General features: G+C 38.1%; 1 protein-coding gene across 1 annotated transcript; it reads right to left on the bottom strand.

Moving 5' to 3' along the window:
• Positions 1-486: 486 nt before the first annotated feature.
• On the bottom strand, positions 487-17,134 carry LOC130917483 (diablo IAP-binding mitochondrial protein-like). Its single transcript, XM_057838932.1, has 6 exons — positions 17,055-17,134; positions 14,316-14,436; positions 8,689-8,811; positions 5,658-5,768; positions 5,490-5,586; positions 487-3,027 (listed from the first exon to the last, which is right to left on the bottom strand). Exons 1-6 carry the CDS (start codon positions 17,096-17,098, stop codon positions 2,825-2,827), a joined length of 699 nt encoding a protein of 232 aa, XP_057694915.1. The 5' UTR covers positions 17,099-17,134; the 3' UTR covers positions 487-2,824.
• Between the last annotated feature and the right edge of the window lie 8,783 nt (positions 17,135-25,917).

Genomic DNA, 25,917 nt, shown 5'->3' on the forward strand with positions numbered 1-25,917 from the left:
TCACAAACATCCAAATTCCGATTATTGAAATATGCCTAGTAAAGCGGAAGTACAACACACTCAGCGCAACGGAACGGAGCGAGAGTAAACATCATGCTTCTCATTACCCGGCCCCTCGGGTAATGCCAATGCTCAACTCACGGCTCTAGCTCAACTCATGCCACGAGATAAAAAAAAAAAACACAACAACATACCTGACTGCTGCCGAAAAGCTGCTACAAAGTACAGCCACATAATGTTACGGTAGATATCATTTATATAAGACTCGATGCATTATAGATTCGGTAGTGTTAACAGCACATCTACAAAAAGCTAGATGCGAGCTTAAGTAAACGGCCGCCATCTTAAAGCAGTACACTTCCCTGCAAGGCTGTTGTAGCGAACCTTCCAAGCAAACCTAATTAACTTTTTATCTAAAATACTCCTAAATCGGTGAAATATTGACTTGAATCTATCTTTAAAATAGTTTTAAAACTTTAGGGAAATTATGGAATAACGGGAGCAATTTTAACAACTTTAACGGTTGATTCCCAACATTAAATTAATTGAATGTAGTTTAAAGCTGCTGATACAGAATGGGGACTGGAGTTTTTTTATTTAACCCTTTAACACCGAACGTGTCGGCAGCGACGCGTTTACGCATAACGTCTTTGAAGCTTCGTCACGCTGTAATTACGTCACCCACGTGCCTCTGGTTGGTCTCATTTGAAAGTACGGAAGTTGATGTCCACACCAGTTTTTATTTGAAGTCAATCGACCAAGAAAAACGGGAGATAATGTCATTTGAGTTTTATAGTTTTATTGCACTCATAAATATGCATTAAAAGGCTGCATGGACCGTGTATCTATCTCCATATTTCCATCATTTCTTGTCCTTTTTCAAAACCCAAAGCAGCACAAAAGACTACATACATCCCAAGAGCCGTTGTGATGTCAAGAAGGGCAAACCGAATGTGGACATTTTTAATAAATTTCCGAGCGAGGCGCCAACTAAGGAAAAGGAGGCATGCTGAAGCAAGCAACGGCCAGTGTGAGCGAGCGACTTTGTAACGTGCAGAATGAATCTAAAACTAAATTTAGCGCAAGCTAATGTATTATTTCATTAACTCAAGGACGAAGATGAGCCGTATTTGTCGTTGTTTTCCTGGGATGAGTCGGCGTCTCGGCGAGTAGAAGTGACAGGCTTACAGCAGCGCGCAAACGGCGAAAGAGTAGGCTGTGTGACGTTGTGTGTGACGCAGCTCCGTGACCTGTTCATGCAGAAGCTTTATTCAGTTCGCAAAAAAAAAAAAAAAAAAAAACTTTATTGGGTCGTATACCAGAAAAATTAGAATTGAACTGAACTACTAGTCAATATTTTTGAAAATACTTTTTTTCAATGTTATATATATTTTTTCTTCACTATAATCTTTTCAAATTTTTTAAAGATGAGTGTTCGAGAAGCTTGGTTGCATTTACTATATACTTTAGATCAGGTGATGGGGATAATACCTAACTTCACAAAGAGATATCCTCCAAACCCTTTTTGTGTTAGATGATATATATTATTTTTTTTCTCACTATTTTGCACTGTATATAACCCGTTTTGACCATAGTATGTGTAAAGGCCAAAAACGCCCATGACCATACTTGCTGTTTGTGTTGAATTGTCAAACATAAAACTATTCAATCTTATTTTTTTCTATTGAATGTTTATCCTAACAAGTAGAATAAATATTATCAAGCTTCAAAACGTTTGGTCGAGCATGTTTGGTTGTCAATGGGACATCAACATTACAAATTTTGAAAAACTATTTTGGGATTTTTTTGTCTTTTTGGGTCCAAAATGTGGATTGTAATTGGTCAGTGAAGAAAACAACAGTTTGGACATGAAGTTCAAGGTGTCCTTAAAAAAGGGACCCAACTTGGCCATCGTGAACAATTTTTTCTTTGAAATATAAAGGCAACATCAAATGCATGCAAATTCGGCCAAAATAGGCTTAGGTGTTAAAGGGTTAATGTTATTTTTGTATATTTGTTTACTGCTATATGTTAACTTGATACTGAAATAGTAGTTTGGTTTAGCCTGAGAGTATTTTTGAACAATTTTGGAACTAATGTACAAAAAAATAAATAAAAAAAAGGAGGGGGTGCATCAATAATCGTTTTATAATCGAATCTGAGCCTCTGAATCGTAATCGTAATCGAATCATTAGGTGCCCAAAGATTCCCAGCTCTAGTAATGATGTTCTGATCATGTGCACCTGATGTGTTACACCTGTGTGTAATTTTAGCCATTTTAGGTGGGATTGAATATGGGGGTGTCCTAATTTATTCCTCAACAGAAATTGCATGTATTTAAAAATGACATTTTACAAAAAGTTATAAAAAATATTTTTTTCATTGATTTTTATTTCTATTAATTGAATCTTTCAAGAGTGTTAAAATTGATACTCAATATCCATATGGCCAAGTATGTTAGAAAACACACAGGCTTCCATCGGGTGTCCTTATTTTTTTTACATGATTGTATGTTCAATGTGTTGTAGGGGTCCTAAAGAGTAAATCTTTCAGACTATTTTAGTCTAAAAACTTCCCGTTTCAAATTCCATGCTCTTTTTTTAATGTTGGCAGAGCAAGTTCGACATTACAGGGACATTCTGAAATCCACAAACAGTGCAAAGACCTCCACTTCGGTCAGACACGAAAAAAAAAAACAAAAAAAACATTCTCCACAATGTGTTCAGAGTAAGAACTGTCAAATTCACAAGAATTCCACCGAGGCAATCCAGTTTTGCGCCAACATGTACTAGTTTCTCACTTCTGTGTTTGTTCTTAGCTTATCTCAGTCTTCTCTGAGGTAAGCTTCAGGCACATCTTCATCGCTTTTCTCTAGAGCGGCGGCCCGCTGGGCTGATGCTTGGACCTCCAGGGCTTTGGCCTCTACCAGCTTCTTGTCTGCGTCCCTGGAGAATTTTCGTGCCTCCTCTGCCTGGGACCGGGCAAGCTGAATGTTGGTCTGCATGGTGATGGATGCGTGCTCTGCCCCTGCAAACATAACGTTACGTCAATCCATCAGCGAGAACCAAAAGCGGTATTTGCCATACGGCAAAATGGATTTTGCCATGTGGCAAAATTGATTTTGACATGTGCCATTTTTTATTGTATGTAGCAAAATGGATTATGGTTTGTGGTAAAAAAAAATTTGGGGGGGGGGGGGGGGGGGGGCATATATGGCATTTATGCAGGCCATGCACGTCCATGCCATTGACGGCTATGCACGTCCAAATTTTCCATTCATTTTAAATGGGGAAAAAAAACGTGTGGCTGTGATTTTCGACTAAACACTGACCATTAGAGTTCACTGACATTCAACTGGGACCCAAGTAAGGCTATGTATGTCATTGACGGCTATCCATATAGGTTTTTTTTTTTTTTTTTTTTTTTTTTTTGCCATGTGGCAAGTTTTATTTTGACGTCAATTTTTTTTTTTTTTTTTTTGCCATGTGGCAAAATTAATTTAGAAATGTAGATTTTTTTGGGGTATGTGGCGTGATGATTTTTTTTTTTTTTTGGTATGTGGCTTTTTTTTGGGGTGTATGGCATTTATGCAGGCCATGCACGTCCATGCCATTGACGGCTATGCACGTCCAAATTTTCCATTCATATTAAATAGCAGAAAAACTTATGTGGCTGTGATTTTTGACCATACACTTACCATTACAGCGTACTGACATTCTACTGGCGCCAAAGTAAGGCTATGCCATTGACGGCTATCCACATAGCATTATTTTTTTACTATGTGGCATTTTTTTTTTTTTTTTTTTTTTTTGCCATGTGGCAAAATTAAATTTGACATGTGGATTTTTTTTTGTTGGTATGTGGCATAATGGATTTTGGATTTGTGGCCACATACCCCCCCCAAAAATGCCCAAAACCAAAATCCATTATGTCACATACCAAAAAAAAAAAAAAAAATCCACATGTCAAAATTAATTTTGCCACATGGCAAAATCAATTTTGCAACATGGCAAAAAAAAAAAAATCCATCTCAAAATACATTTTGCCACATGACAAAATCAGTTTTGCCACATGAGAAAAAAATGCCCCATGGCAAAAAACAAAACAAAAAAAAATCCGCATTGCAAAATCCATTTTGCCACATGAAAAATACTGCTTTTCGTTCTCGGCCCTGCTGGTAAGATTTCCAGATACGAATCATCTTTCGTCTGCCTTTTTTTTTTTTTTTTTTTTTTTTTTTTAAATAAATATTGGTTTGGAATTAAAATTTGGATTTACCGTTGCACATTAGACATTTCAACACAAGAGGGCGGCAGTGGACTCCGCAACGTCTAACCCCCATTGAATTATGTCGTTTGGCTTTCATTGAAAGTGAAGTTTGGTTCTCACATTTTCACAATGTTTGTTCAGGTGTTTTTGCCATATTTGAGAAAAAGTGAAGACATGAAGAACGGATGACGTCCATTGAATAAAAACATAAAATCTGCTCAATTCTAACGGCTCCATCACTTGGGAAGTGAACAAGCAGCTACTTAACAACAACCCAGAGCAAAATGACAATCAATTTAGCCATTCACAGTTGTACCTAATAGTAGCTTAAAATTATATAAATGTATTTTAGAGCTGGGATTCCAAACCACCGGGCGGTGGTGCATTTGTTACCGGGCCGGGACGACCACAATCTGGCCTTTGCCTTTTGACACATTAATATGCCTGTCTACTCTATAGATATAATAACACTGGACTGGAAGTCATCATTGAAATCCAATTTTTTTATTTTTTTATTTTTTTAAAATCTATGTGTGCTTGTCCTCCATAATGACGTACAGTGGTATGAAAAAGTATCTGAACCTTTTGGAATTTCTCACATTTCTGCATAAATTTTTGTTGATTTGTATAAAGCTGGGAAAGGATACAAAACCATCTCTGAAAGTCTGGATGTTCGTCAATCGACAGTAAGAGAAGTTGTCTACAAATGGAGAGCCTTTGGCACTGTTGCTTCTCTGCCAAGGAGTGGCCAACCACCAAAGATGACGCCAAGAGTTCAGCGCAGAATACTCAGAGGGAAAAAGAACACTAGATTGTCAGCTAAAGACTTACAGAAATCACTGGCACAGTCCAATATCTCTGCGCACACATTAACTATATGTTAAACTATGGCCATGAATGGTGTTCATGGGAGGGCTCCACGGAGGAAGCCACTGCTGTCTAAAAAAAACATTGTTGCTCGTTTAATGTTCGCAAAAAAGCACTTGGACACTCCACAGAAGTTGTGGCAAAATATTTTGTGGACTGATAAAACCAAAGTTGAATTGTTTGGGAGTAACACACAACATCATGTGTCGAGAAAAAAATGGAACAGTTCACCAACATCAACACCTCATCCCCACTGTGAAGCATGGTGGAGGGAGCATCATGATTTGGGGCCGTTTTGCTACCTAAGGGCCAAAACTGACCAACTAGAAGGCTGTGAGGTCACTTTTCCACACCTGAAGTATACGCCGCCTCAGCCGCTGTTTCACACAAACGGATGGCGTTGATCCACACTGCCTCAAATCGCTTACACTCCTCTTGCCTGTCGCTGATCTATTTCAAAGGAGAACATGAAATGTCAGACCGCCACAGCAGTCAGCTTTGTTTAGAAGGCCAAAACTCACCTCCGCTCTCTGGCCAACCATCACCTGCCAGATGGAATCCTCCTCTGCTTGGCTCAGTTTCCCCAGTGATGCTAGGTAGCGCTTTTGGAGCGCTACTAGCGTGTGAACAGCCTGACCAAAAAAAAAGACATATAAGCTCTTATTTGCGGGATTTTGTGTCCAATTGTTCTCACTTTTGGCCACCTTCTTTCAGGATAAATTCGTGCAGATATTCATCAGCCATTGGTGACTGCACATACAGTAGACACCACAAAATTGTGGCATTGGTTTATTTGAGATTTACATTATTCTTTATTTTATTCTTTTAAAAGGCAAAGAAATTATTTCCATTATATTTTTCGTTTTTGGGGATTTATTCAAAGAACATGCTAAATAAATATATTTAAAAAATAAATAAACTTTTTAATTTTTTATTTATTTCTAAAAAGTAAAAGGGAAAAGTGCATTTTAATTTATTCTTTTGAAAATAAACTAGGGCTGTCAAAATTATTGCGTTAACGGGCGGTAATTAATTTTTAAAAATTAATCACGTTAAAATATTTGACGCAATTAAAGGGGATGTTTCGGCAAAGGGGGTGTGAGACATCAATAGAACCGTTATGCGCCAAGATAACAAATATTGATAAAGTTAACAAAAAAATCAATCACATTAATGAGCAATTATCGAAAATAGATCGAAAATGACGAACACTACCGAAAGTGTTCCGGAAACAGCCGAATGGGGCGGCGACGTCACGACAAGTGATTGAAAGTCGAGGCGGAGCTAGGTGGCATTGTTTTTTAACGACGAGAGAGTAGCGTTGGGGTTTGTTTGACCAAAACATCACAACAATGGTTCAAAACTGCTGTGCTATGTGGTGTACAAATAGTTGTTTATCGGAATATAGTATCCATGAGTTCCTGAACGCGAAAAAAAAAGCTGGACTACACAGAAAATGGGTAAAGTTCGTCCGTGCAAAGAGGGCTAATTTTCTAGACACAGCCTCCGGCACGCTTTTCTGTGGTGCGCATTTTCCAACTGAAAGCTTCTCGAACTATGGACAAGAGAAATCGGGTTTTGCTAAAAGATTGCTGCTCAAAGGAGATGCGGTGCCGACCATAGATGCACAGCCACCTAAATGTCCCGAGATATCAAGAGAGAGACGATGACTGCTAAAGGAGGCTAAAGCTACGCAAAGAAGGGAGCAGCCAAGCTTGAAATGGCCAGAGTGAGTACTCTTTTATAATTAATTAAAAAAAATGTCACGCCTTTGGATACAGGACTCGACACATGTATAAATGATCGTTCGTAAAATATATAGAACAAATCCTCTGATCCCGTTCATATTTGTGTCTGTTGGCAGAGCGAAAAGCTATGATAGCGCAATAAATTATAATTATTCTATGCATTCCTTTATTTTGCAGTCACGGTGTATCAGCTTCACAAAAAGAAATGCTAAACAAATCATTGGTGTTTCCCACACGATCTGCTGCCGATGTTTCATCAGTGTCATTGCTCCCCTCAATGACCGTTTCATTACGCTGCATTGGCGTTCGTTTGGGCTCAAATTGGTCACCTATAACACCGATTAAAGCTTTGCAACTCTCCTCGTCACCATTAGATGAACATTCGTTACGTCCTTCTACGTCGGATTCGTCGCTGAAACTAGAAACGAAATTGACTGCCATCATCGCCGCCATTCAGTATTAAAGCACTGAGCCTTTTTCTTGTTGAAGAAACAGCCCTCACTGCCAACTCTGAATTCTCTTTTATTGACAACGAGCGGTGTTTCTTCATGAGGGAACCTGGAATATGTGCAGGACGAACACAATGCATCAGCATAAACAGCTCAAAACACCCCTAATTCTCCCCACACTAGAAGGAATTATATTGATGCAGACAGGCGCTGCCCCCCTAGTGGCCGGTGGCACTCTCTTCACTTGACGTGACGTCACGCACACAATCTGCCAGATCTCGGGCGCCGGTCGTTTTAGCTTGACAATCGAGCCAAATTTCTCTCATTTTCTTGTGTGTAATTACACGAAGTGGCATGATATGAATATAAAAGGCATGCGTTTATGGATAAATGATGGAATATCAAAATTTTCCCAGGGCGCTACATCCCCTTTAACGCACATGCCCCGCCCAGATTAAAATGACAGCAGTGTAATGTCTGCTTGTTACTTGTTTTTTTTTTTTTTTTTGTCTGGCGCCCTCTGCTGGCACTTGGGTCCAAATGATTTTATGTGTTTAAGGAGTGAACATGATGTAATGACATCAAGAATGGCGAGCTACTAGTTTATTTTTTAATTGAAAATTTTACAAATTTTAATAAACCGAAAACATTAAGAGGGGTATAAATACAAAATTTCTATAACTTTTACTAACATTTATCTTTTAAGAACTACAAGTTTTTCTATTCATGGATCGCTTTAAGAGAATATTAATAATGTTAATGCCATCTTGTTGATTTACTGTTATAATAAACAAATACAGTACTTATGTACCGTATGTTGAATGTATATATCCGTCTTGTGTCTTATCTTTTCATTCCAACAATAATTTACAGAAAAATATGGCATATCTTAGAGTTTGAATTGCGATTAATTACGATTAATTAATTTTGAAGCTGTAGTTAACTCTATTAGAATTTTTAATCGTTTGACAGCCCCAAAATAAACCTAAAAAGCTATTAGAAAAATAAGTATTCTCTGATTGTCTCGATGAAAGCAAATGATTATCTTTGTAATGTGTAAAATGAGATTATTGCAATGATAACTACATAATATTCATTGAACGCACAGCTGTTTATTCCAATGCAAATTTACAGCTAAAATGTAAATCCCACAGTAATGCCACAGCAAATAACAAATGTTATATATGGGCAAATTAATTGACTAATCGCAAAAAATAACCAGTAATTCGTGTTAGTGGTGTAATATGATATAACTGATTTGCTACTTCAGAGACATCTAGTGGTCAATACATACTACTGCAATTCATCAAACAGCTGAGCTGTCATATATTTTCAGGGTTTTGAGTCAAACTCACCTTTGAATACTCAGTAATTGCATCTATGAGCGCTAAAGTGGTCTGAGACAGGAACGTGTTGGAACTGTCAGTCACCAGTGAGGCTGCTCGTCTTATCAACGACTCATGAGACAAACTCGGAGCCTGCAACACAGAAACAGGCTTGAATTTTTAATGCTGACAACTTTCTATGAAAATCACTGGACATTTCTGACTATAAACATGAATTTAAGAAATGTGGCTTAAAGGGGAAGTTCAGAATTTTTGACATTAGGCTTAATCTTCGAGTTAGCGTGGGTTTTAATTAGTCGGTGGAGTTATTTCAACAAATTCCATGCAGTTTGTCAGATATGATAGTTTCGGGGCTCTGGAGTGGCTAGGCTAGCGCGATTCAATGGTACAATCTTAGCATGCCAATTAGGGATGCAACGATACAGTTAAGTAACGGTTCGGTCCGATTTTCGAAATGAGGGACACGATTTTCGATTCGATTCAACACATTTAATGCTCTGAAACAAAAAATATAAGTGTTATTTATTTATTTTGCTAACATGCAAAAATAAATGCCATCATAAAAACATGCATTATAGTGCATAATATTTTTGGGTTTACTTCTTACTGATCTGAAGAAATGTTGTATATAAGTGCTGAGAACAATCTTTACTGTTTGTAAAGTGAAGCGGTGCACACTGTTGATTGCTACTGCTCTCTTAGCAGGTATGTTTACCATATGAGCAAAACATCCTATTTGTGGTCTGAGTCCATCTGTGTTACGTACTGAATGAATACTATTTGCAGCATTATCTACAGTCACTGGTATGGATTGATTTGGCCTGTTTAACTTCCATTCAGTCATGGCAGTTTTAAATTTATCGATGTCGTATATTTACTACGGGTCCCATGGTCACTCTGGGCTCACGCAGCCATTGGCATGGGATCTAACGTAGCATATCTAGGTTGCTATTCGATGATATCTAGTGTGTGTGCGCAAGTGTTGTCGGGCATTAAAAAAGACGCCACAGAAGTCACGTCTGCTCATTACTGCACAACACCAGCATTTGACAATCGACTTTCATAAACAGGACATGTTTGAATTACAGCGCGCTTAATCTGCCACTCACTGTTCATCATGTAACTAGGGATGGGAATTGATAGGAGTTTTACGATTCAGATTCCATTATCAATATTGCTTAACGATTCGATTCTTTATCGATTCTCTTATCAATTCTAATTTGGGGAAAAAGAAGAAGAAACGTTTTAATTGGCATCGTGTTTGTTTAACCAATAATATAATAGTATAATAATAATATAATAGTTTGGGGACCCTGTTAAAGTGTATTGTTTACCAGTATATTGAAATGCATGCCTTTTAGTTTTTATGGTGCTTTCACGCTCAAGTGGGGGCGCCCTTGCGCTTCCTCACACGTCGAAGAACACGCTCACGTGAAGAAGAGCGCGCTTACACGCGAAGAAGAAATGCCGCATCCAAGCAAGTGAGCGAGTTAGTGAGAGAGGGAAGCACTGCTACCACCCTACGTTCTTTGTTAATGTTTGTAAAATATCTACAGAGGCAACGCCAGTATGTATCATCTTTTGTGTTTTTGTTGTGTGTTTCCACTCGCGATCGGACACTTAAATCCAGTTGTGCAGTGGTTTGAACGATGTGCTAATGCTAGCGAACGCATGCTAACCGTTTTGTTATTACTGTATTAGCAGCTAATCATCGCTGATTTACGTTGACGCAAACCTGTTTGTTATTGGGGATGAAATCGATTTGTTATCTATTATTTCTTTTTTGGTTTCACTCTTCCAAGTGATGGTTGAATAAAGTCAGCAAATTATACCAACGTCTTCTGTATCGTCATTTCGGAGTTTAGCTAGCTGTATAGCTGTCTCGGTGAGGACATTGCAGTCTATTCCCTCCCGATGCAGTTATCTCCACCTTCCTTCCCAATGCAGTTAGCTCCACCTTGCAATGACTGCAAGTCGTTTTGTTGAAATTTTTCCTCGTGAAGTGAAGACACACTATCGAGCGTTTGAACCTACGTGCTGTCATTGTTATGTTTACGGCTGCAATGCTCGTGCTAAACCATCGTAACCTTTCATTTTCACCCCCTTTCCTGGTGAAGTGTAGCCAAACGTTGGAGCGGGTGGTTCTTGGCGCCATGCTAGTTTGATGAGTCTGGACAACAAGATAGTCACGACGCAATATGCGCCTTTAGGAATCGTTAAAGGGATCGTTAAGGCTTTTTCATTGTGATGTCGAGGCCTCGAAACACTAGGAACCGGGTCGGAATTGGAATCGGATTTCGATTCCCATCCCTACATGTAACTGTGAATTAGCGCTCTGTGTCCCAATGTCTTAAGCTGCCTGTTGTGATAGCGAGGTTATTCGTAGCAGGCAAGTCGGCAAAAATATACTTTGTTGTACGTATCCATAAAGGCAGTCAATGTTAACTCATTCACTCCCAACCATTTTCACTGGAGCAAGGCCCTTCGCTCCCGGACGTTTTACTGGATTTTGACTGATTTTGCAAGGCCCACAGAAAATTCTGTTCTATTGCTATATAAACATGCAACCCACCAAAAGAAAGATTAGATTCTCTTCTTTTAGCAGAAAAAAAAGTTAGTTCATATCTTTTTCCATTCTTTAGAAATCATCATTAGAAAAGAGCTTAGTTTGAGCAATTTTCCAATTTCTGATGAAAAAACAGAGAAATTGAGCTTTTTGTAAAAGCATACTTTTCAAACATAACTTTGACTTTAACACAGCTATTTTTTGCTTTAGTTACATCCGAAACATCTGAATAATGTTTTCCTTTTTCAAAATAACATAAACAACAAGACAAATAGAGCTTTTGATCGCAAAGTAACAATTTATTTACACATAACTAAACTATTGAACTGTTGAACTATTTGCGCACATAACAATGGGAAGGCTCTCGACTGCTCCCGGTTGAATGAGCTGGCTCCCAGTAACCTGATGAGTCCGGATCAAGATCGGTTTCACTTTTTTCATCATCTTTGGTTTCAACCTCGGGCTCAGAAGTAACGCAACGTGAGCTCCGCAGAACGCGTGAGGAACCTAACGCTGTTGTGGCCGTCACCGTCTGTCTCATAAAGATAGATTTTTTTTTTTTAGCCTTCCTTGACAATGGTTTCGTTTTCTTTTCAAAACACTCCTCCAGTGTCGTTTGCCTTTTTTTCTCCGATCGTTCTCCGCATTTTTCTCAAATTCTCACGCGTCTTCACAAGATTCCTCAAACTTCCGTTTCCTGACTATTTTTTCTTCACTTGCTTTCTTGGCCCGAGATGAGTTCTTACAAAATGCGCTACTGCCCTCCAGTGGCCAGTTTTATTGCTTTAAAATGAGTTTTGAGCGTTGTGCAATGCAGTTTAGGTCCAACAGAACCTAGAGATGCCTCTTGTCAAAAAAAAAAAAAAAAAAATGTAAAAGACGTATAAATACGTTTTTGGGAAACTGAAACAATTAAAAATAGAACGTATTTATACATTTTTGGGAGCAAATGAGTTAAATATATACCAGTGGGAAAAGCATATCAGCTCATACAAAATGCTGCCAATCAACGGATTTGTACGACATTGACGCTGGCAAGCTGTCACCTTAAATTTCTGTCTTACCTCACATTTATCAGGCAGTTTGGGGGAGGAAGGGAGCTGCTAGCGGCAGAGTTTATTATGTCAAGGCAAAGCTGCGCCGGACATTTTAGCGAGAGAGACGACAAAAATAAATTCCCAAAATTCATTGTGGGTGGGAGCTTTTCATTTGGATCGAATACTTTTACGTATTGAATCATAGAGGGCGTATCGAACGGTTCAATATAAAACTGAGTATTGTTGCATCCTTAATGCCAATATAAAACTATATTAACAGATCTAAGATAGTCAAACAAATTCAAAATGCAGATCATTTTTCAAAATCCCAATGCAGCCAAAACAATGTGACACCAAACAGCCGTAATTCACTTCAGTTGCGCCCTCATAGCGTTCTGAGCGAATGTAAACAGCAAAGATGGCTGATCGCGCCAAGTTGTTTTTATTTTTAGCCATCAAAAGACATTTTGACGCCCAGCAAACTTGCCTTATTGTAAGCGATTAAATAGTGGAGGAAAATCTATTTTACTGTTAATTATTTTACTGTTTTACTATTGACGGTCTGCTTTTCGAACGGCAGCTGCATTTTGTCGAGTCACATTAGATTGAAGCAACTCGTTCAGTCTGGGTGCTCTGCTTTTTTTTTTCTCAACTTTGCGACTAGGATCTCCCAGTTTGTGTGGCTTTCCAATGATATATTGAAGAACGTGGAACAACATAAACTGTGGTTATTTGCTGCTGGCTACGACATGAAAAAAATCAGTGGTGAAAAAAACGATGTGATATCACTCCTCCCTGCTCCCTGCAGAGCTGCTGGATTACAAATGTTCTGTTCTTACTACAATTATTGACATGCAATTGAAAGTTTTAATAACTTTATCCTGAAAAAACAGCCAACACTATTGATTGCATGGGTCATCAGTAGAGGTAGGAATCTTTGGGTACCTAACGATTCGATTACGATTCAGAGGCTCCGATTCGATTATAAATTGATTATTGATGTCACCCAAACCCCCCCTTTTAATGTTTTGTACATTAGTTCCAAAACAGTTTAAAAATCCTAATAAGCTAAACTAAACTAATATTTAAGTATCAAGTTAACAGTTAAAAATATTAAATTAAATACTCAAGTCCCCATTCTGCATCAGCAGCTTTAAACTAAATTCAATTACTTTAATAATGTGAATCAACCGTTAAAGTTGATAAAATTGCTCCCGTTATTCCATAATTTCCCTTCTGTCCACTAACAATATGTCAAAGTTTTAAAATGGTTTCATTATTTAAAGATAGACTCAAGTCAAGATTTTGCTGATTTAGGACTTTTTCAGATAAAAAGTTAATTGGGTTCGCTACAACAGAGCCTGCTAGAGAAGTCTACTGCTTTAAGATGGCGGCTGTTTACAACACGGCAACTACTAAACGGCAAGCGTGTCGTTTCGCATCTAGTTCTTTTTATATTTCCTAACAACGCAATTGTCTGACATTTAGCATCTAGTTCTGCGTATATATGATATCTACTATAGCCGTATGTGGCCATATGTTTGTAGTAACTAGCAACTGAGCGTTGTTTGAACCAGCTGTCGGCCGCAGTCAGGTATTTTTGGTTTTTTTATCTAGCAGCATGAGTTGAACATGATATTTGCTCTCAGTCCGTTCCTCATTACGTCCTGAAGACTGCGCGGACTGTGTTTTAGTTCTGCTTTACCTGGTATAATTCAATAATCGGAATTTGGATGTTTGTGAATCGTTCTCGAATCTTTCACAGCCGAATCGCGAATAATCTAAGAATCGGTAATTTCGCATGCCTCTAGTCATCAGTGATTTTCACGCGTTCATAGGTTGTTTTTTTTATTGGCATGCTAAGATTGTACCATTGACTCGTGCTAGCTTAGCCACTCTGGAACCCTGAAACTAACAAATAACTAACAAACTGCACGTAGTATATTGAAATCAACTCCACCGGCTAAATAAACAAGATTAAGCCTAACGTCAAAAATGTTGAACTTCCCCTTTAATAGGGGAGGTGGCCTTACCTGAGTGAAAGGAACGGCGCACAGGCTGCCACCCACAGCCACAGACGTAGCCATGCTTCTCCATCTTGCCAAGGTGCATCCTGCTGGTTTACCGCACCTGCACAGTACCTGTGTGTTGCTCCTGCAAGGGGCCGGTAGAGAGGTAAATTGATTCAGGAGTTTCATTCATTCTGGACAGCTAGTACAGTGCTACCTCGACATATGAAGTTAATTCGTTCCAAGACCTTGTTTGTAAGTTGAAATGGTCGTATATCGAGCAGGATTTTCCCATAAGAATACATAATAATTCCATTAATTCGTTCCACAGCCCAAAACACTATTCTAAATCTGTTTAAAATGCCAAGTTGCTTGCATGTTACGTGTTTTGGATCCCCCTGGTGGCGAGTTGCAATTTGTTGTTTTTCTGAGAAGGCATACAGTATAGTGGCCACCTAAAGAGAGCTAAGACAAACTTTCTCATAGAAAGAAAATAAAAAGGCAACGCGTTGATGAAGAGAAAGTTTTGGTCTGATTAATTCAGGACGGGCATCATTATTGTTCTAACCGGACTAACCGTCAGACCAGCTCAGTGCTTATTATATTTTTCTATCATTCCATCTTCATTTCAATGGTAAGCCTCACCTTTTTTTTTTTTACCACCTGCTTTAACATTCTTGGAACCCACGTTGATTTCTCTCACATGAAAATCCGCCGTGCGTCAGTCTTGCGGGAAAACAATGACATTGCGACGTTGTCATGAATTGTCGTATTTCGAGCATTTCGTCGGATGTAGAAACAAGTGACGTGTCAAATTTTACGTCGGAAGTCGAAAAGATAGTGGTCGAAGCCATCGTCGAGGTACCACTGTACTTGCTTTTCTATGATTTAAAGATTTAATACCATAAACATCATAAACTTCTTACAAATCGCCATTTAAGGGCCAAAATGTAGTTAATAACAATATATATACACTAACGTTCAAAAGTTTAGGGTCACATAGAAATTTCCTTGTTTTTGAAAGAAAAGCAGTTTTTTATAATGGAAATAACCTTAAACTAATCAGAAAAACACTCTATACATCATTAATATGGTAAATGACTATTATAGCTATACTATTACAGCGGTTTTAATGCAAAATCTACATAGTTTTGTAAAGAGGCCCATTTAGAGCAAACATCACTCCAGTGTTCTAATGGTACATTGTGCTTGCTAGTTGCCTTAGAAGGATAATAGATGATTAGAAAACCTTGTGCAGCTATGTTGGCACAGCTCCAAACAGTTTAGGTGGTTATAGAAGCTATAAAACTAATCTTCCTTTGAGCTAGTTGGGTATCTGAAGCATCACCTTTGTGGGTGTGCTTAAACTCTCAAAATGGCCAGAAAAAGACAACTTTCACGTGAAACTTGACAATCTGTTCTTAGAAATGAAGGCTATTCCATAAGAGAAATTGCCAAGAAATTGAAGATTTCCTACAACGCTGTGTACAACTCCCTTCAGAGAGCAGCACAAACGAGATCTAACCAGAGTAGAGAGAGAAGCGGGAGGCCCCGCTGCACAACCGAGCAAGAAGACAAGTACGTAAGAGTCTCTAGTTTGAGAAATAGATGCCTTGCAGGTCCTCACCTAGCAGCTTCGTTAAATAGTACCCATAACATGCCAGTGTCAATGTTGACAGTGAAGAGATGACTCCGGGATGCTGGCTTTCAGCATCAAAACAAAACAAAACATGAAAATGATCACCAGTTACTTTGCCAAGTAACTAATTACTCTTACATTCAGGTAACTGAGTTACTAACGCAATTACTTTTTGGGAGAAGTAATTTGTAACTATAATTAATTACTTTTTTAAAGTAAGATTAACAACACTGGTCAGCATATTGACATATTGTTCTATCAAATGCAACAGTTGTTTTGGCTTAAAATACAAGTTTCTTTTAAAGAGGAGTACAAGAGCAGAAACTGCTTTTTCAGGCTTTTCTGTGTTTTCCACCATAAGCATATGATCAATGAAATATGATATGGCTGATAACAGAGATTGATGGACATTTTTGTCCCATCTTTGATCTTAAAATTTCCCAGTCCTACCCAGAACGTGTAATGTGAACACAAAATACAAAATTCTGGCGATGAAGTAGCATTAAATGCACATTTAAGTTTCGTACTTCGTACTTCATAGTGGCCACAGAATACAAATTTGAATTTGATGATTGATGTTTTTGGCAACAATTTGCATTTTTTGTGTTTACTCACATGTCCAGTTAGAACACAGCTACTCTGTGAGTATAAACGTGAGTTTCGTGCACATATAAACTAATTTCCAGGTCACGAATTAGCATTGTGTGCGCACGTCAAAGTTTTTTTGAGGCGACAATTTAATTTCACATTACATATCTGGGGCTCCATAAATTTTACTCCTTAGTTATTTACCTCGCGCAGGAGTAAATGGAGATGTTTCTTAAGCTGCGGCTGCTATCGCCAGTGTCCTTCATTTCAACTGAATCAACACGATGAGTAGCTTGTTCAACTATTACTTTTATTTCGATGTTTAATTAGTTGTTTATGTGCAAATTGCGCACATATCTTATTGCGTCACTTTATGTACCTTCCAGTATCTTCCGGTTTCTTTTTCGGTCCAACCCAATCGTCTAATGGATTGAAGAAACAAACCAGTACTCTTTGTGCATGTGTAGTTTCATCAAAACGTCACGTCAATATTTTTCAAAGACGTTTTAATCAAATTCATTTGAATCAGGACTTACCGGAGAAATCGTAAGAAGGCTGCCCCCCGCCCGAGTGCGGCCATGTTGGTCCGCCACAGTCAAGGTTCCACCATGTCAATACTTCCGGCTTCATGCCGCGTGCGGCTGCCATCTAGTGGCCAAAAGTTTCAAGGACGGCCTCGATTATCGTATTTCCTCCCAGTTTTTATTATTTTTTTAGGGCTGTCAAACGATTAAAATTTTTAATCGAGTTAATTACGGCCTAGAAATTAATTAATCGTAATTAATTGCAATTCAAACGATCTATGAAATATGCCATTTTTTCCGTAAAATATTGTTGGAATGGAAAGGAAAGACACAAGACGGATATATACATTCAACATACGGTACATAAATACTGTATTTGTTTGTTATAACAATCAACAAGATTACATTAACATGATTAACATTCTCTTAAAGCGATCCATGGATAGAAAGACTTGTAGTTCTTAAAAGATAAATGTTAGTGCAAGTTATAGAAATTTTATATTTAAAAACCCCTCGTAATGTTTTCGTTTTATTAAAATTTGTAAAAATTTCAATTAAAAAAATAAACTAGTAGCTCGCCATTGTTGATGTCAATAATTACACCATGCTCACTCATGGTACTAACCCATAAAATCCGTTGGACCCAAGCGCCAGCAGAGGGCGCCAAACACCAAAAAACAAGTAACAAGCGGACATTACACTGTACTGTCATTTTAATCTGTTTGAGCGGGGCATGTGCGTTAATTACGTCAAATGTTTTGACGCGATTAATTAAAAAAAATAATTAGCGCCCGTTAACGCGATAACTTTGACCGCCCTAATTTTTTAATTTTTTAAAAATTATTATTAACAACAATAACATGACAGACAGAACAAATAACAATACAAACCAAAAAATAAACTGAAGAATAATCAACAATACAAAGCAAAAAACAAACACAAATATTCCAGGAGGTATAAACATTCTAAACATTGCACATCAGAGGGGGAAAAAAAACAATAAATAATACTTCAAGCAATTATTCACAAAAAAGTTTTAGCATATCACAAATATTAATTATTTTTTCTGGTTTCAGATTCTTTGACTTTTTTAAACAGATTTATGTAGCACACATTTTCATTATGAAAGTGAGAAAAAGATGGTAACAGCTTGCTGTATTTATTTTACATTTGTGGAGGTAGAATTTTGATGACAAAATGAGTAGATAATTAAAAAAAAAAAAGATATATATATATATATATATATATATATATATATTCCTGATATTTGTATTGAAACAAAAAATGGCATTTTCCCATTTTAGTTTGATGTCCACTTGAGATACCTGTCAATGAACTCGCAAAAATCTTTCCAAAATTTATTGGAAAAAGAGCAGGTCCAAAAAAGGTGCTGAACTGTCTCTGAATGAGTTCCACAGATCGAACAGTTCGTGTCAATGTCCCTCTTGAATTTTTTCATGTTGTGGTTTGCAGGGTAATATCTGTGAATAATTTTGAAACAGACTTCTTTGACCTTATTAGTCAACAGAAACATGTTGGGGATAGTCCATATATCTTAGACCAAATGATATTTCCAACAAATTTATTCCAAAAAGATTTAACATACGGTGTGAATCTAAAATGACTCTGAAAAAGCGATCAAACATATCTATTCGAAGTTTTGTTATGCAGCAAACAGTTTCCCCTCACTTGAGTCTAGTATATTTGGAAGAGATAAACTTTGTAATGACAATTTTACATTTCTGCACAGCATAATGATGCCTGAAGGAATTGAATCATAAACAATGGCATATTGTCGAGGACTAACTGGGAACTGAAAATAATCCAGAAAATCTGCATAAAACAAAATGTGCCCGTTGTGATTAAAAAGTTGGGACACAAAAATGATATTATTTTGCACCCAATTGTCCAAGAAATAAGGATTTGTTTTTATAAAGAATTGTCCTGTTATTCCAGAATATTTATGCATGTATGTATGTGGTGAGAAATTGTGTTTGTAGATCATGGACCATTCCAATAATGCTTGTTTGTGAAACAGAGAGATTATTCCTGCGAATTTGTCAACATCATAGTTGCAACTCAGAATAAAGTTCAGGCCACCATACTTAGAAAAAATAAAATGAGGGATAAAATTCCACATTGAAAGTGGATTTTTAAGGCAACATTTGGCCCAATTAAGTTTGAAGGTGCAGTTCAAACTAGAAAAATCTATGGCATTCAGACCTCTCTGTTCATATGTGTTCATAAGTACATTTTTTAAATGTAGTGAGTTCGGTTCTTCCAAATGAAGTCAAATAGTATTCGGTCAACATCCTTACACGTTTTAGAATCAATATGAAGAGAATAAGAAGCATAAATTAGCCAGGACAACCCTTCTGCCTTAGGTAGTAAGATACGCCCTCTTAATGATAGGTTTCTTTGAATTTTCCCACAGGTAAGCTCGGTGCTGCCAATGGCGTACCGCAAGCAACATGTCACTTTTGATCATTAATATTTATGATGTTAACAACTGTTGCTAAGGGAGGGACACGCTTCCGTTTGTACCAAAACCTGGAAAAGACCTCTTGTCCATTGAGAACTGGAGATCTATATCTCTTCTAAATAATGATTATAAAATAATTGCTCAAATTTATGCCAAGCAATTAAAAAAAAATAAAGGAAATAATAAGTGAAAATCAAAATGGCTTGATTGCTGAGCGTCAGATTTGTGATAATGTTAGGCTTGTATTGGATCTCGTTCATCATGCTGAATTGATAGAAACGGATACGTTAATGCTTTTTCTCGATTATTACAAGGCATTTTATTGAATAGAACATCCCCTCATTGTTCAAACATTTAAAATCTTTGGTTTTGGGAATGGCTTCATCAATATTACTGCCATGTTCTATGATGATATTACAACTCTATTATTTTGTATCCCACAATGTCCGAAAGATTCTCTGTCTCCAGAGGTGTTCGTCAATACTGCCCAATTTCTTGTTTTTTTATTTACAGTGTGGCAAATAAAGTATTTAGTCAACCACCAATTGTGCAAGTTCTCCTACTTGAAAAGATTAGAGAGGCCTCGAATTCTCAACATGGGTAAACCTCAACCACGAGAGTAAGAATGTGGAAAAAAAAACAGAAAATCACATTGTTAGATTTTTAAAGAATTTATTTCCAAATTAGAGCGGAAAGTAAGTGTTTGGTCACCTACAAAGTATCATGTCATGTCATTCCCTGTTTTATTTTGAAGGCTTCGACCTCCTCGTGTCTGCGTACTTGCCCTTCCTCTGGTCACCTAATCACCTATTGTTTCCACCTGTCCCTCATTACCTCCTGTGTATATATTGCCTTAGTTTCCCTTGTCCAGTGCAGAAGTGTCTTTCTACTCAAGTAAGTAACAGCAGCCTTTCGTCATAGCTCTCATAGTAATCCTGGATATTTATCCTCCATTTGGAGCGCTTTGAGTTTGTAAATTTTGGTCATAGTAATCCTGACTTTGTCCTCCTTTTGGAGCATTTTATATTGTTAACTTTCCTCCCTTTTGGAGTGCTTTTTTGTTTCTAGTCATCCTGACTCATTCCTCCGTTGGAGCGCTTTCTGTTTGTACTTTTCTCATCCCCGCATGTCAGCGGAAGAACTGTGTTTTCAAAATAAAAGTTTTTTGCCCGAAACTCCGCAACTGAGTCCACCTCGTCGTCTTGGTCTGACACAAACAAGCAAGATTTCTGGCTGTCAAAGAGGTCTAACTTCTTCTACGAGGTCTAACGAGGCCCCACTCGTTACCTGTATTAATGGCACCTGTTTTAACTCATTATCGGTATAAAAGACACTTGTCCACACTCTCAGTCAGTCACACTCCAAACTCCACTATGGGCAAGACCGAAGAGCTGTCGAAGGACACCAGAGACAAAATTGTAGACCTGCACCAGGCTGGGAAGACTGAATCTGCAATAGGTAAAACGCTTGGTGTAAAGAAATCAACTGTGGGAGCAATTATTAAAAAATGGAATACATACTAGTGATGGGTCCGTGAGACCTCATGGAGTCTGTTGACACAGTGTGGATACTGTGTCATTGAATACTGACACCTGTTGGACATTAAAAAATCCCTACGAGCAACCCACTTGACAGACTGACACTGAATTGATGAGAGAGCATGTAAAATCAAATCATTTAAGTATTTGCATTCATATTGCACTATTCCATAGCTTTAAATTATGTCAACATACATTATAATGTGAAAATGTAAGTAATAAGGAATGGATGGATGAAAGGATGCTTGTGGACATTTTGTTGTGATAAAATTTTATTCAAAAACATAGTTTTTTTAATGTTTAAAATTTAGTTAGTTCCTTTTTATTTATCTTTTTATAATCAAGCCTGCTGTGGACAACACACATTCGCATGGAACCAACGATGCCAGCATGCTCAAGAATTTATTAGCCAGGTGAAAGAGGTTTGTCCATTGGCTCCTCCAGTATTGAAGAAAATCTGCATTGCCTGCCATGTTCGGCTCAGCCATGCATCCTTGCACTTTTGCAATTTCATCTACAGTTGCATTGCCTCCTTGACTCCCCACTTTGTCATCAAAGTGCTACCATAGCCCATCAGAAAAAAAATGAGGTGGACAAAAAATACTGTTTGTATATGACCGGTTAGTCATATCAAAGTACAAATGCGACAGTTCACCTGCAAAAAAAATAACGTTAATAATATAATCAGGACTCGTACCTGCGTGCACGATGCGTCGAGGACGAATGGTGAGTGCTCTGGCCACTAAGCTAGCAGGTTAAATGCCAACGAGTACTCTTGAAGGCATCGAAAGGGATATGTCCACGTGCTGCAAACGACGGACCCGCGTCTACCCGTCACACTAATAAACCAAAAGTTACCTTAAAATTAATTGTATGGAAGATGACAAGTGCATTTTCCCTGTGTTCCGTCCATTTCCACAGCATGCAGACAACGAGGAAGTAACCGTGAGATGTGGATTGTTTCAGCAGCTCCATCGCGTTGACAGACGCGCTTCCTTTTGAACCAGTTTGCCGCGTCATGACTGTGTCGACACAGTTCAATGAGTTCATGCATCGGTCACGTGTATTTTCTTGTAGCGATACGCGCACTGACGCAGCGGTTGCTCCATGAGCTGGGCGCGCACGCCGGCGCGTTAGTGTCACTGGACCCATCACTAGTTGAAAGTCTCTGTTGCCCAAAACAGCCTCAAAACATCACTGCTCTAGAGATCTCCATGGAGGAATGGGCCAAAGTACCAGCAACAGTGTGTGAAAAGGTTTTGAAGAGTTAAAGAAAACGTTTGGCCGCAGTTATTGCCAACTGAGGGTACATAAAGTATTGAGATGAATTTTTGGTATTGACCAAATACTTATTTTCCACCATGATTTGCAAATAAATTCTTTAAAAATCAAACAATGTGATTTTCCGTTTTTTTTTTTTTTTTCCACATTCTGTCAATCATATTTGAGGTTTACCCACGTTGAAAATTACCGCCCTCTCTAATATTTTCAAGTGGGAGAACTTGCACAATTAGTGGTTGACTAAATACTTATTAGCCCCACTGTATGTCGTAATGTTTATAGTTGTTTCTACAAGTTCCATAGCAGCAGTGTATACTCGTCATGTTCTTTTTTTGAAAGATTACTGGCAGAAAACAAGCAGTACTAAAATGGTTTGTATGCGAGGTGCTTCTATGTTGACCCACTTTAGGTTTAAGATGGTGACATCACGTCTAAAAAATAGCATTAGTGCGGTAGGCTATTCACTGATACTGGAAGGACTGACTGTGAATAGTCATCTTCCAGTGCCATTGACAGCACTTAGCGTCCAATGATATGGTAATAAATTAATAATGAATAATGAGCCTAGTATCACAATCCGTGTATCATGATCATATTATATCGTGATCCCACACCTAATGGTTGTGGTTAATAATGGTTAATAATTAATGGTATACATATTAAGGGTCAATTATCAATGGTCAAAACACAGCAAAAGCTTTCGTAGCGTACAACACATCCATGTTTTAAATATTCATTTATGGCAAGACTTTGTGACTCACATTTGGCACATATCATTATACCAATCTCGATATTTGTTTGAAAGTTGCACAGCTGTACTTATACCACACTTTTCACTTTTTTACAATTACTGTCAATAAGATTAAGGCAGACTGGTTTGTTTGATAATAAAAGGTTTGGTTGCATGGAGATGTTAAAGAGGGCCACAAGGGGGGAACACCTCCAACAACAACAACATCTCTCTGAAGTCATTTTATCCGTGTAGCTATTCTCACAAGATAAAACAGTTCCCGTGAAACTCATTAAACGCTAAAAACAGTCATTAATTATTCAAGCTGTTCAGCAAAAATGTTTTCGTGCAAAATGATGGACATAGCACATGCAATTACACCGATGCACGCAAGTTGTTTTTTGCTTTGTCATCATGTGTTTTTGTACACAAGGAGGCTATTCTGAGACGATTGTCTCTGTCCTGTGTATTGATAATAAGGTCCAGTGCAACTCATTACCAGGAACATTATTCATTAATTGTTGTTTCCATACAGCATTATGTTGGATTTCATCAGACAGCAACAACAATAGGATACTTGCATTACGGTTACTCTTTTAAATAAAAAATAAACTAATCAGCCTAACATACAAAGTGATATCTGAAAGATATGTGTATCAGTTTGGTGAACTCCAAACTCGACTAATTATATATATATATATGGCGGAAAACACAGACAGGACTTAAAAAGCAGTTTCTACTCTTGCACTCCTCTTAAAAAGAAACTGCTGTATTTTAAGCCAAAACAACTGTTGCGTTTGATAGAACAATATGTCTATATGCTGCCTAGCAGATTGATGGCGCATTAAGCCTCCGAACTATTTTTAATGTGTCTGTTTTACCCTGAAAACCCCTGTTTACAGACGTCTCACAACCGCTTTTGTTTCAACCTAGCTATAAAAAGAATGAAGCTGGCAGACCACAAGACCAAGACTGCCCTGCTTAACCAGCGCCGCTACCTAAAAGGGTCGAAGATTTTCTTGAATGACAACTTGACTCGCCGAAATGCCGAAATTGCAAGAAAAGCACGTCAATGTAACGGGTACACAGAAAGTGTAACCGTTGTAGCACGTGGAAACCTCCCCGTCCTGGGACGCGAACCCGCGCGCCGCGACGATTCTAGTCGGCAGGCAAGTTCGGTAACCACTGCGCCAATAAGCTCGAGCCAACGGCGTAGCCGTTAGCGTCCTTACATGAAGGAATCGGCGGGGAGGTTTCCACGTGCTACAACGGATACACTTTCTGTGTACCCGCGCGCCGCGACGATTCTAGTCGGCAGGCAAGTTCGGTAACCACTGCGCCAATAAGCTCGAGCCAACGGCGTAGCCGTTAGCGTCCTTACATGAAGGAATCGGCGGGGAGGTTTCCACGTGCTACAACGGATACACTTTCTGTGTACCCGTTACATCAACTCAAGATAGCTGGGAAAATAGCCAACACCTGGGTCTCGGATTGCAGGATCCTTGTCAAGACGCAAGATATGAAGATTAAAGCTATTACGAGTTTTGAATAACTGACTACAATAGCTGGATAACTGTAAATACTACACAGCCGACCAGTATAACAACTCGTGGATGTGGACGGTAAGCTGAAACTTATCAACGGCAGGAGTTACAAGAATCTTGAACACATTAAGGATTATCTACCAAAGACAACAAAGGCTCTGACTTTAATTTGCATGGATATAACATGACACAAAAGTATCGGGCATCTAAGGGGGGAAGGGGTGTTGCAATTATGATTGACCATCTCCTGGAATGTATTACAATTGAACTCCTAATCCCCAATTGTAAAAACATAATTATCTGCTGTGCCAAAGGCAGAACGCGAACGCGGCCATAGCTATTAAGAGTTATTCAGATAACTATAGCATAAAGAACATGCTAAAAAGTTTACCAAACCATCAGTGTCACTCCAAAACACCAAAATAGCATGTGAAATGATATCGTAATGTGTTAATAATTTCACACATAGGTCGCTCCTGGGTATAAGTTGCACCCCCAGCCAACTGTGAAAAAAACTTCGACCTATAGTCCGAAAAATAAGTTACCTTGAATCCTCGAACAAATCACTCCTGAGACAATCCTCCTGTTTGTATGCGGTACAGCTTTCGTAGTTCTTCAAAAATCCAAGCTTAAATCCGACATCAGTGTGTGCCGTCTTTGGCTATTACTAAATGAAGCTCGGCCCCCTATGATAAGGCGTGACGCAAAGAACGACGAAGTGTCAGGTCAATAGATTATGAAGTCTATGCCGGGGACTACATGTCTTATGTTATGATTTGTATTTGTAATGTATTAGTTTTGCAATGTGTACTTGCTATTTGTAATTGTACCAGCAATAGTTATTAAGGATTTCGCGCAAGTTTTTGGGCTGTGGAATGAATTAATCGAATTGTAATTTACTGTTATGGAAAAATCCCGCTCAACATACAACCATTTTGATTTAGAAACCAGGTCCTGGAACGAAATAAATTAGTATGAAGAGTAGGGCTGCAGCTATCGATTATTTTAGTAGTTGATTAATCGATGAAATAGGCAGTTTGAATAATCGAGTAATCGGATAAGGAACATGAAAAATTAAAATACCTGAGCTGAGCCTCAAACGGCATGAAAAAGTACATAAATAAGGATCTATGTACAATAAAAGAACAATTGGCTAACTTACATAGCAAAATTCCGCTAGCTTAAATGCTATAAAACGCTAAGTTTTTTTTTTAATGTATTTATTTTTTATCATTATTTTTTTATTCTATTACTGATAAAATGCGATCATTATGTATAATTTTATTTCCTATTTTCGATA

The sequence above is a fragment of the Corythoichthys intestinalis genome, chromosome 6 (assembly GCF_030265065.1).
Source record: "Corythoichthys intestinalis isolate RoL2023-P3 chromosome 6, ASM3026506v1, whole genome shotgun sequence".
NCBI lineage: Eukaryota > Metazoa > Chordata > Actinopteri > Syngnathiformes > Syngnathidae > Corythoichthys > Corythoichthys intestinalis.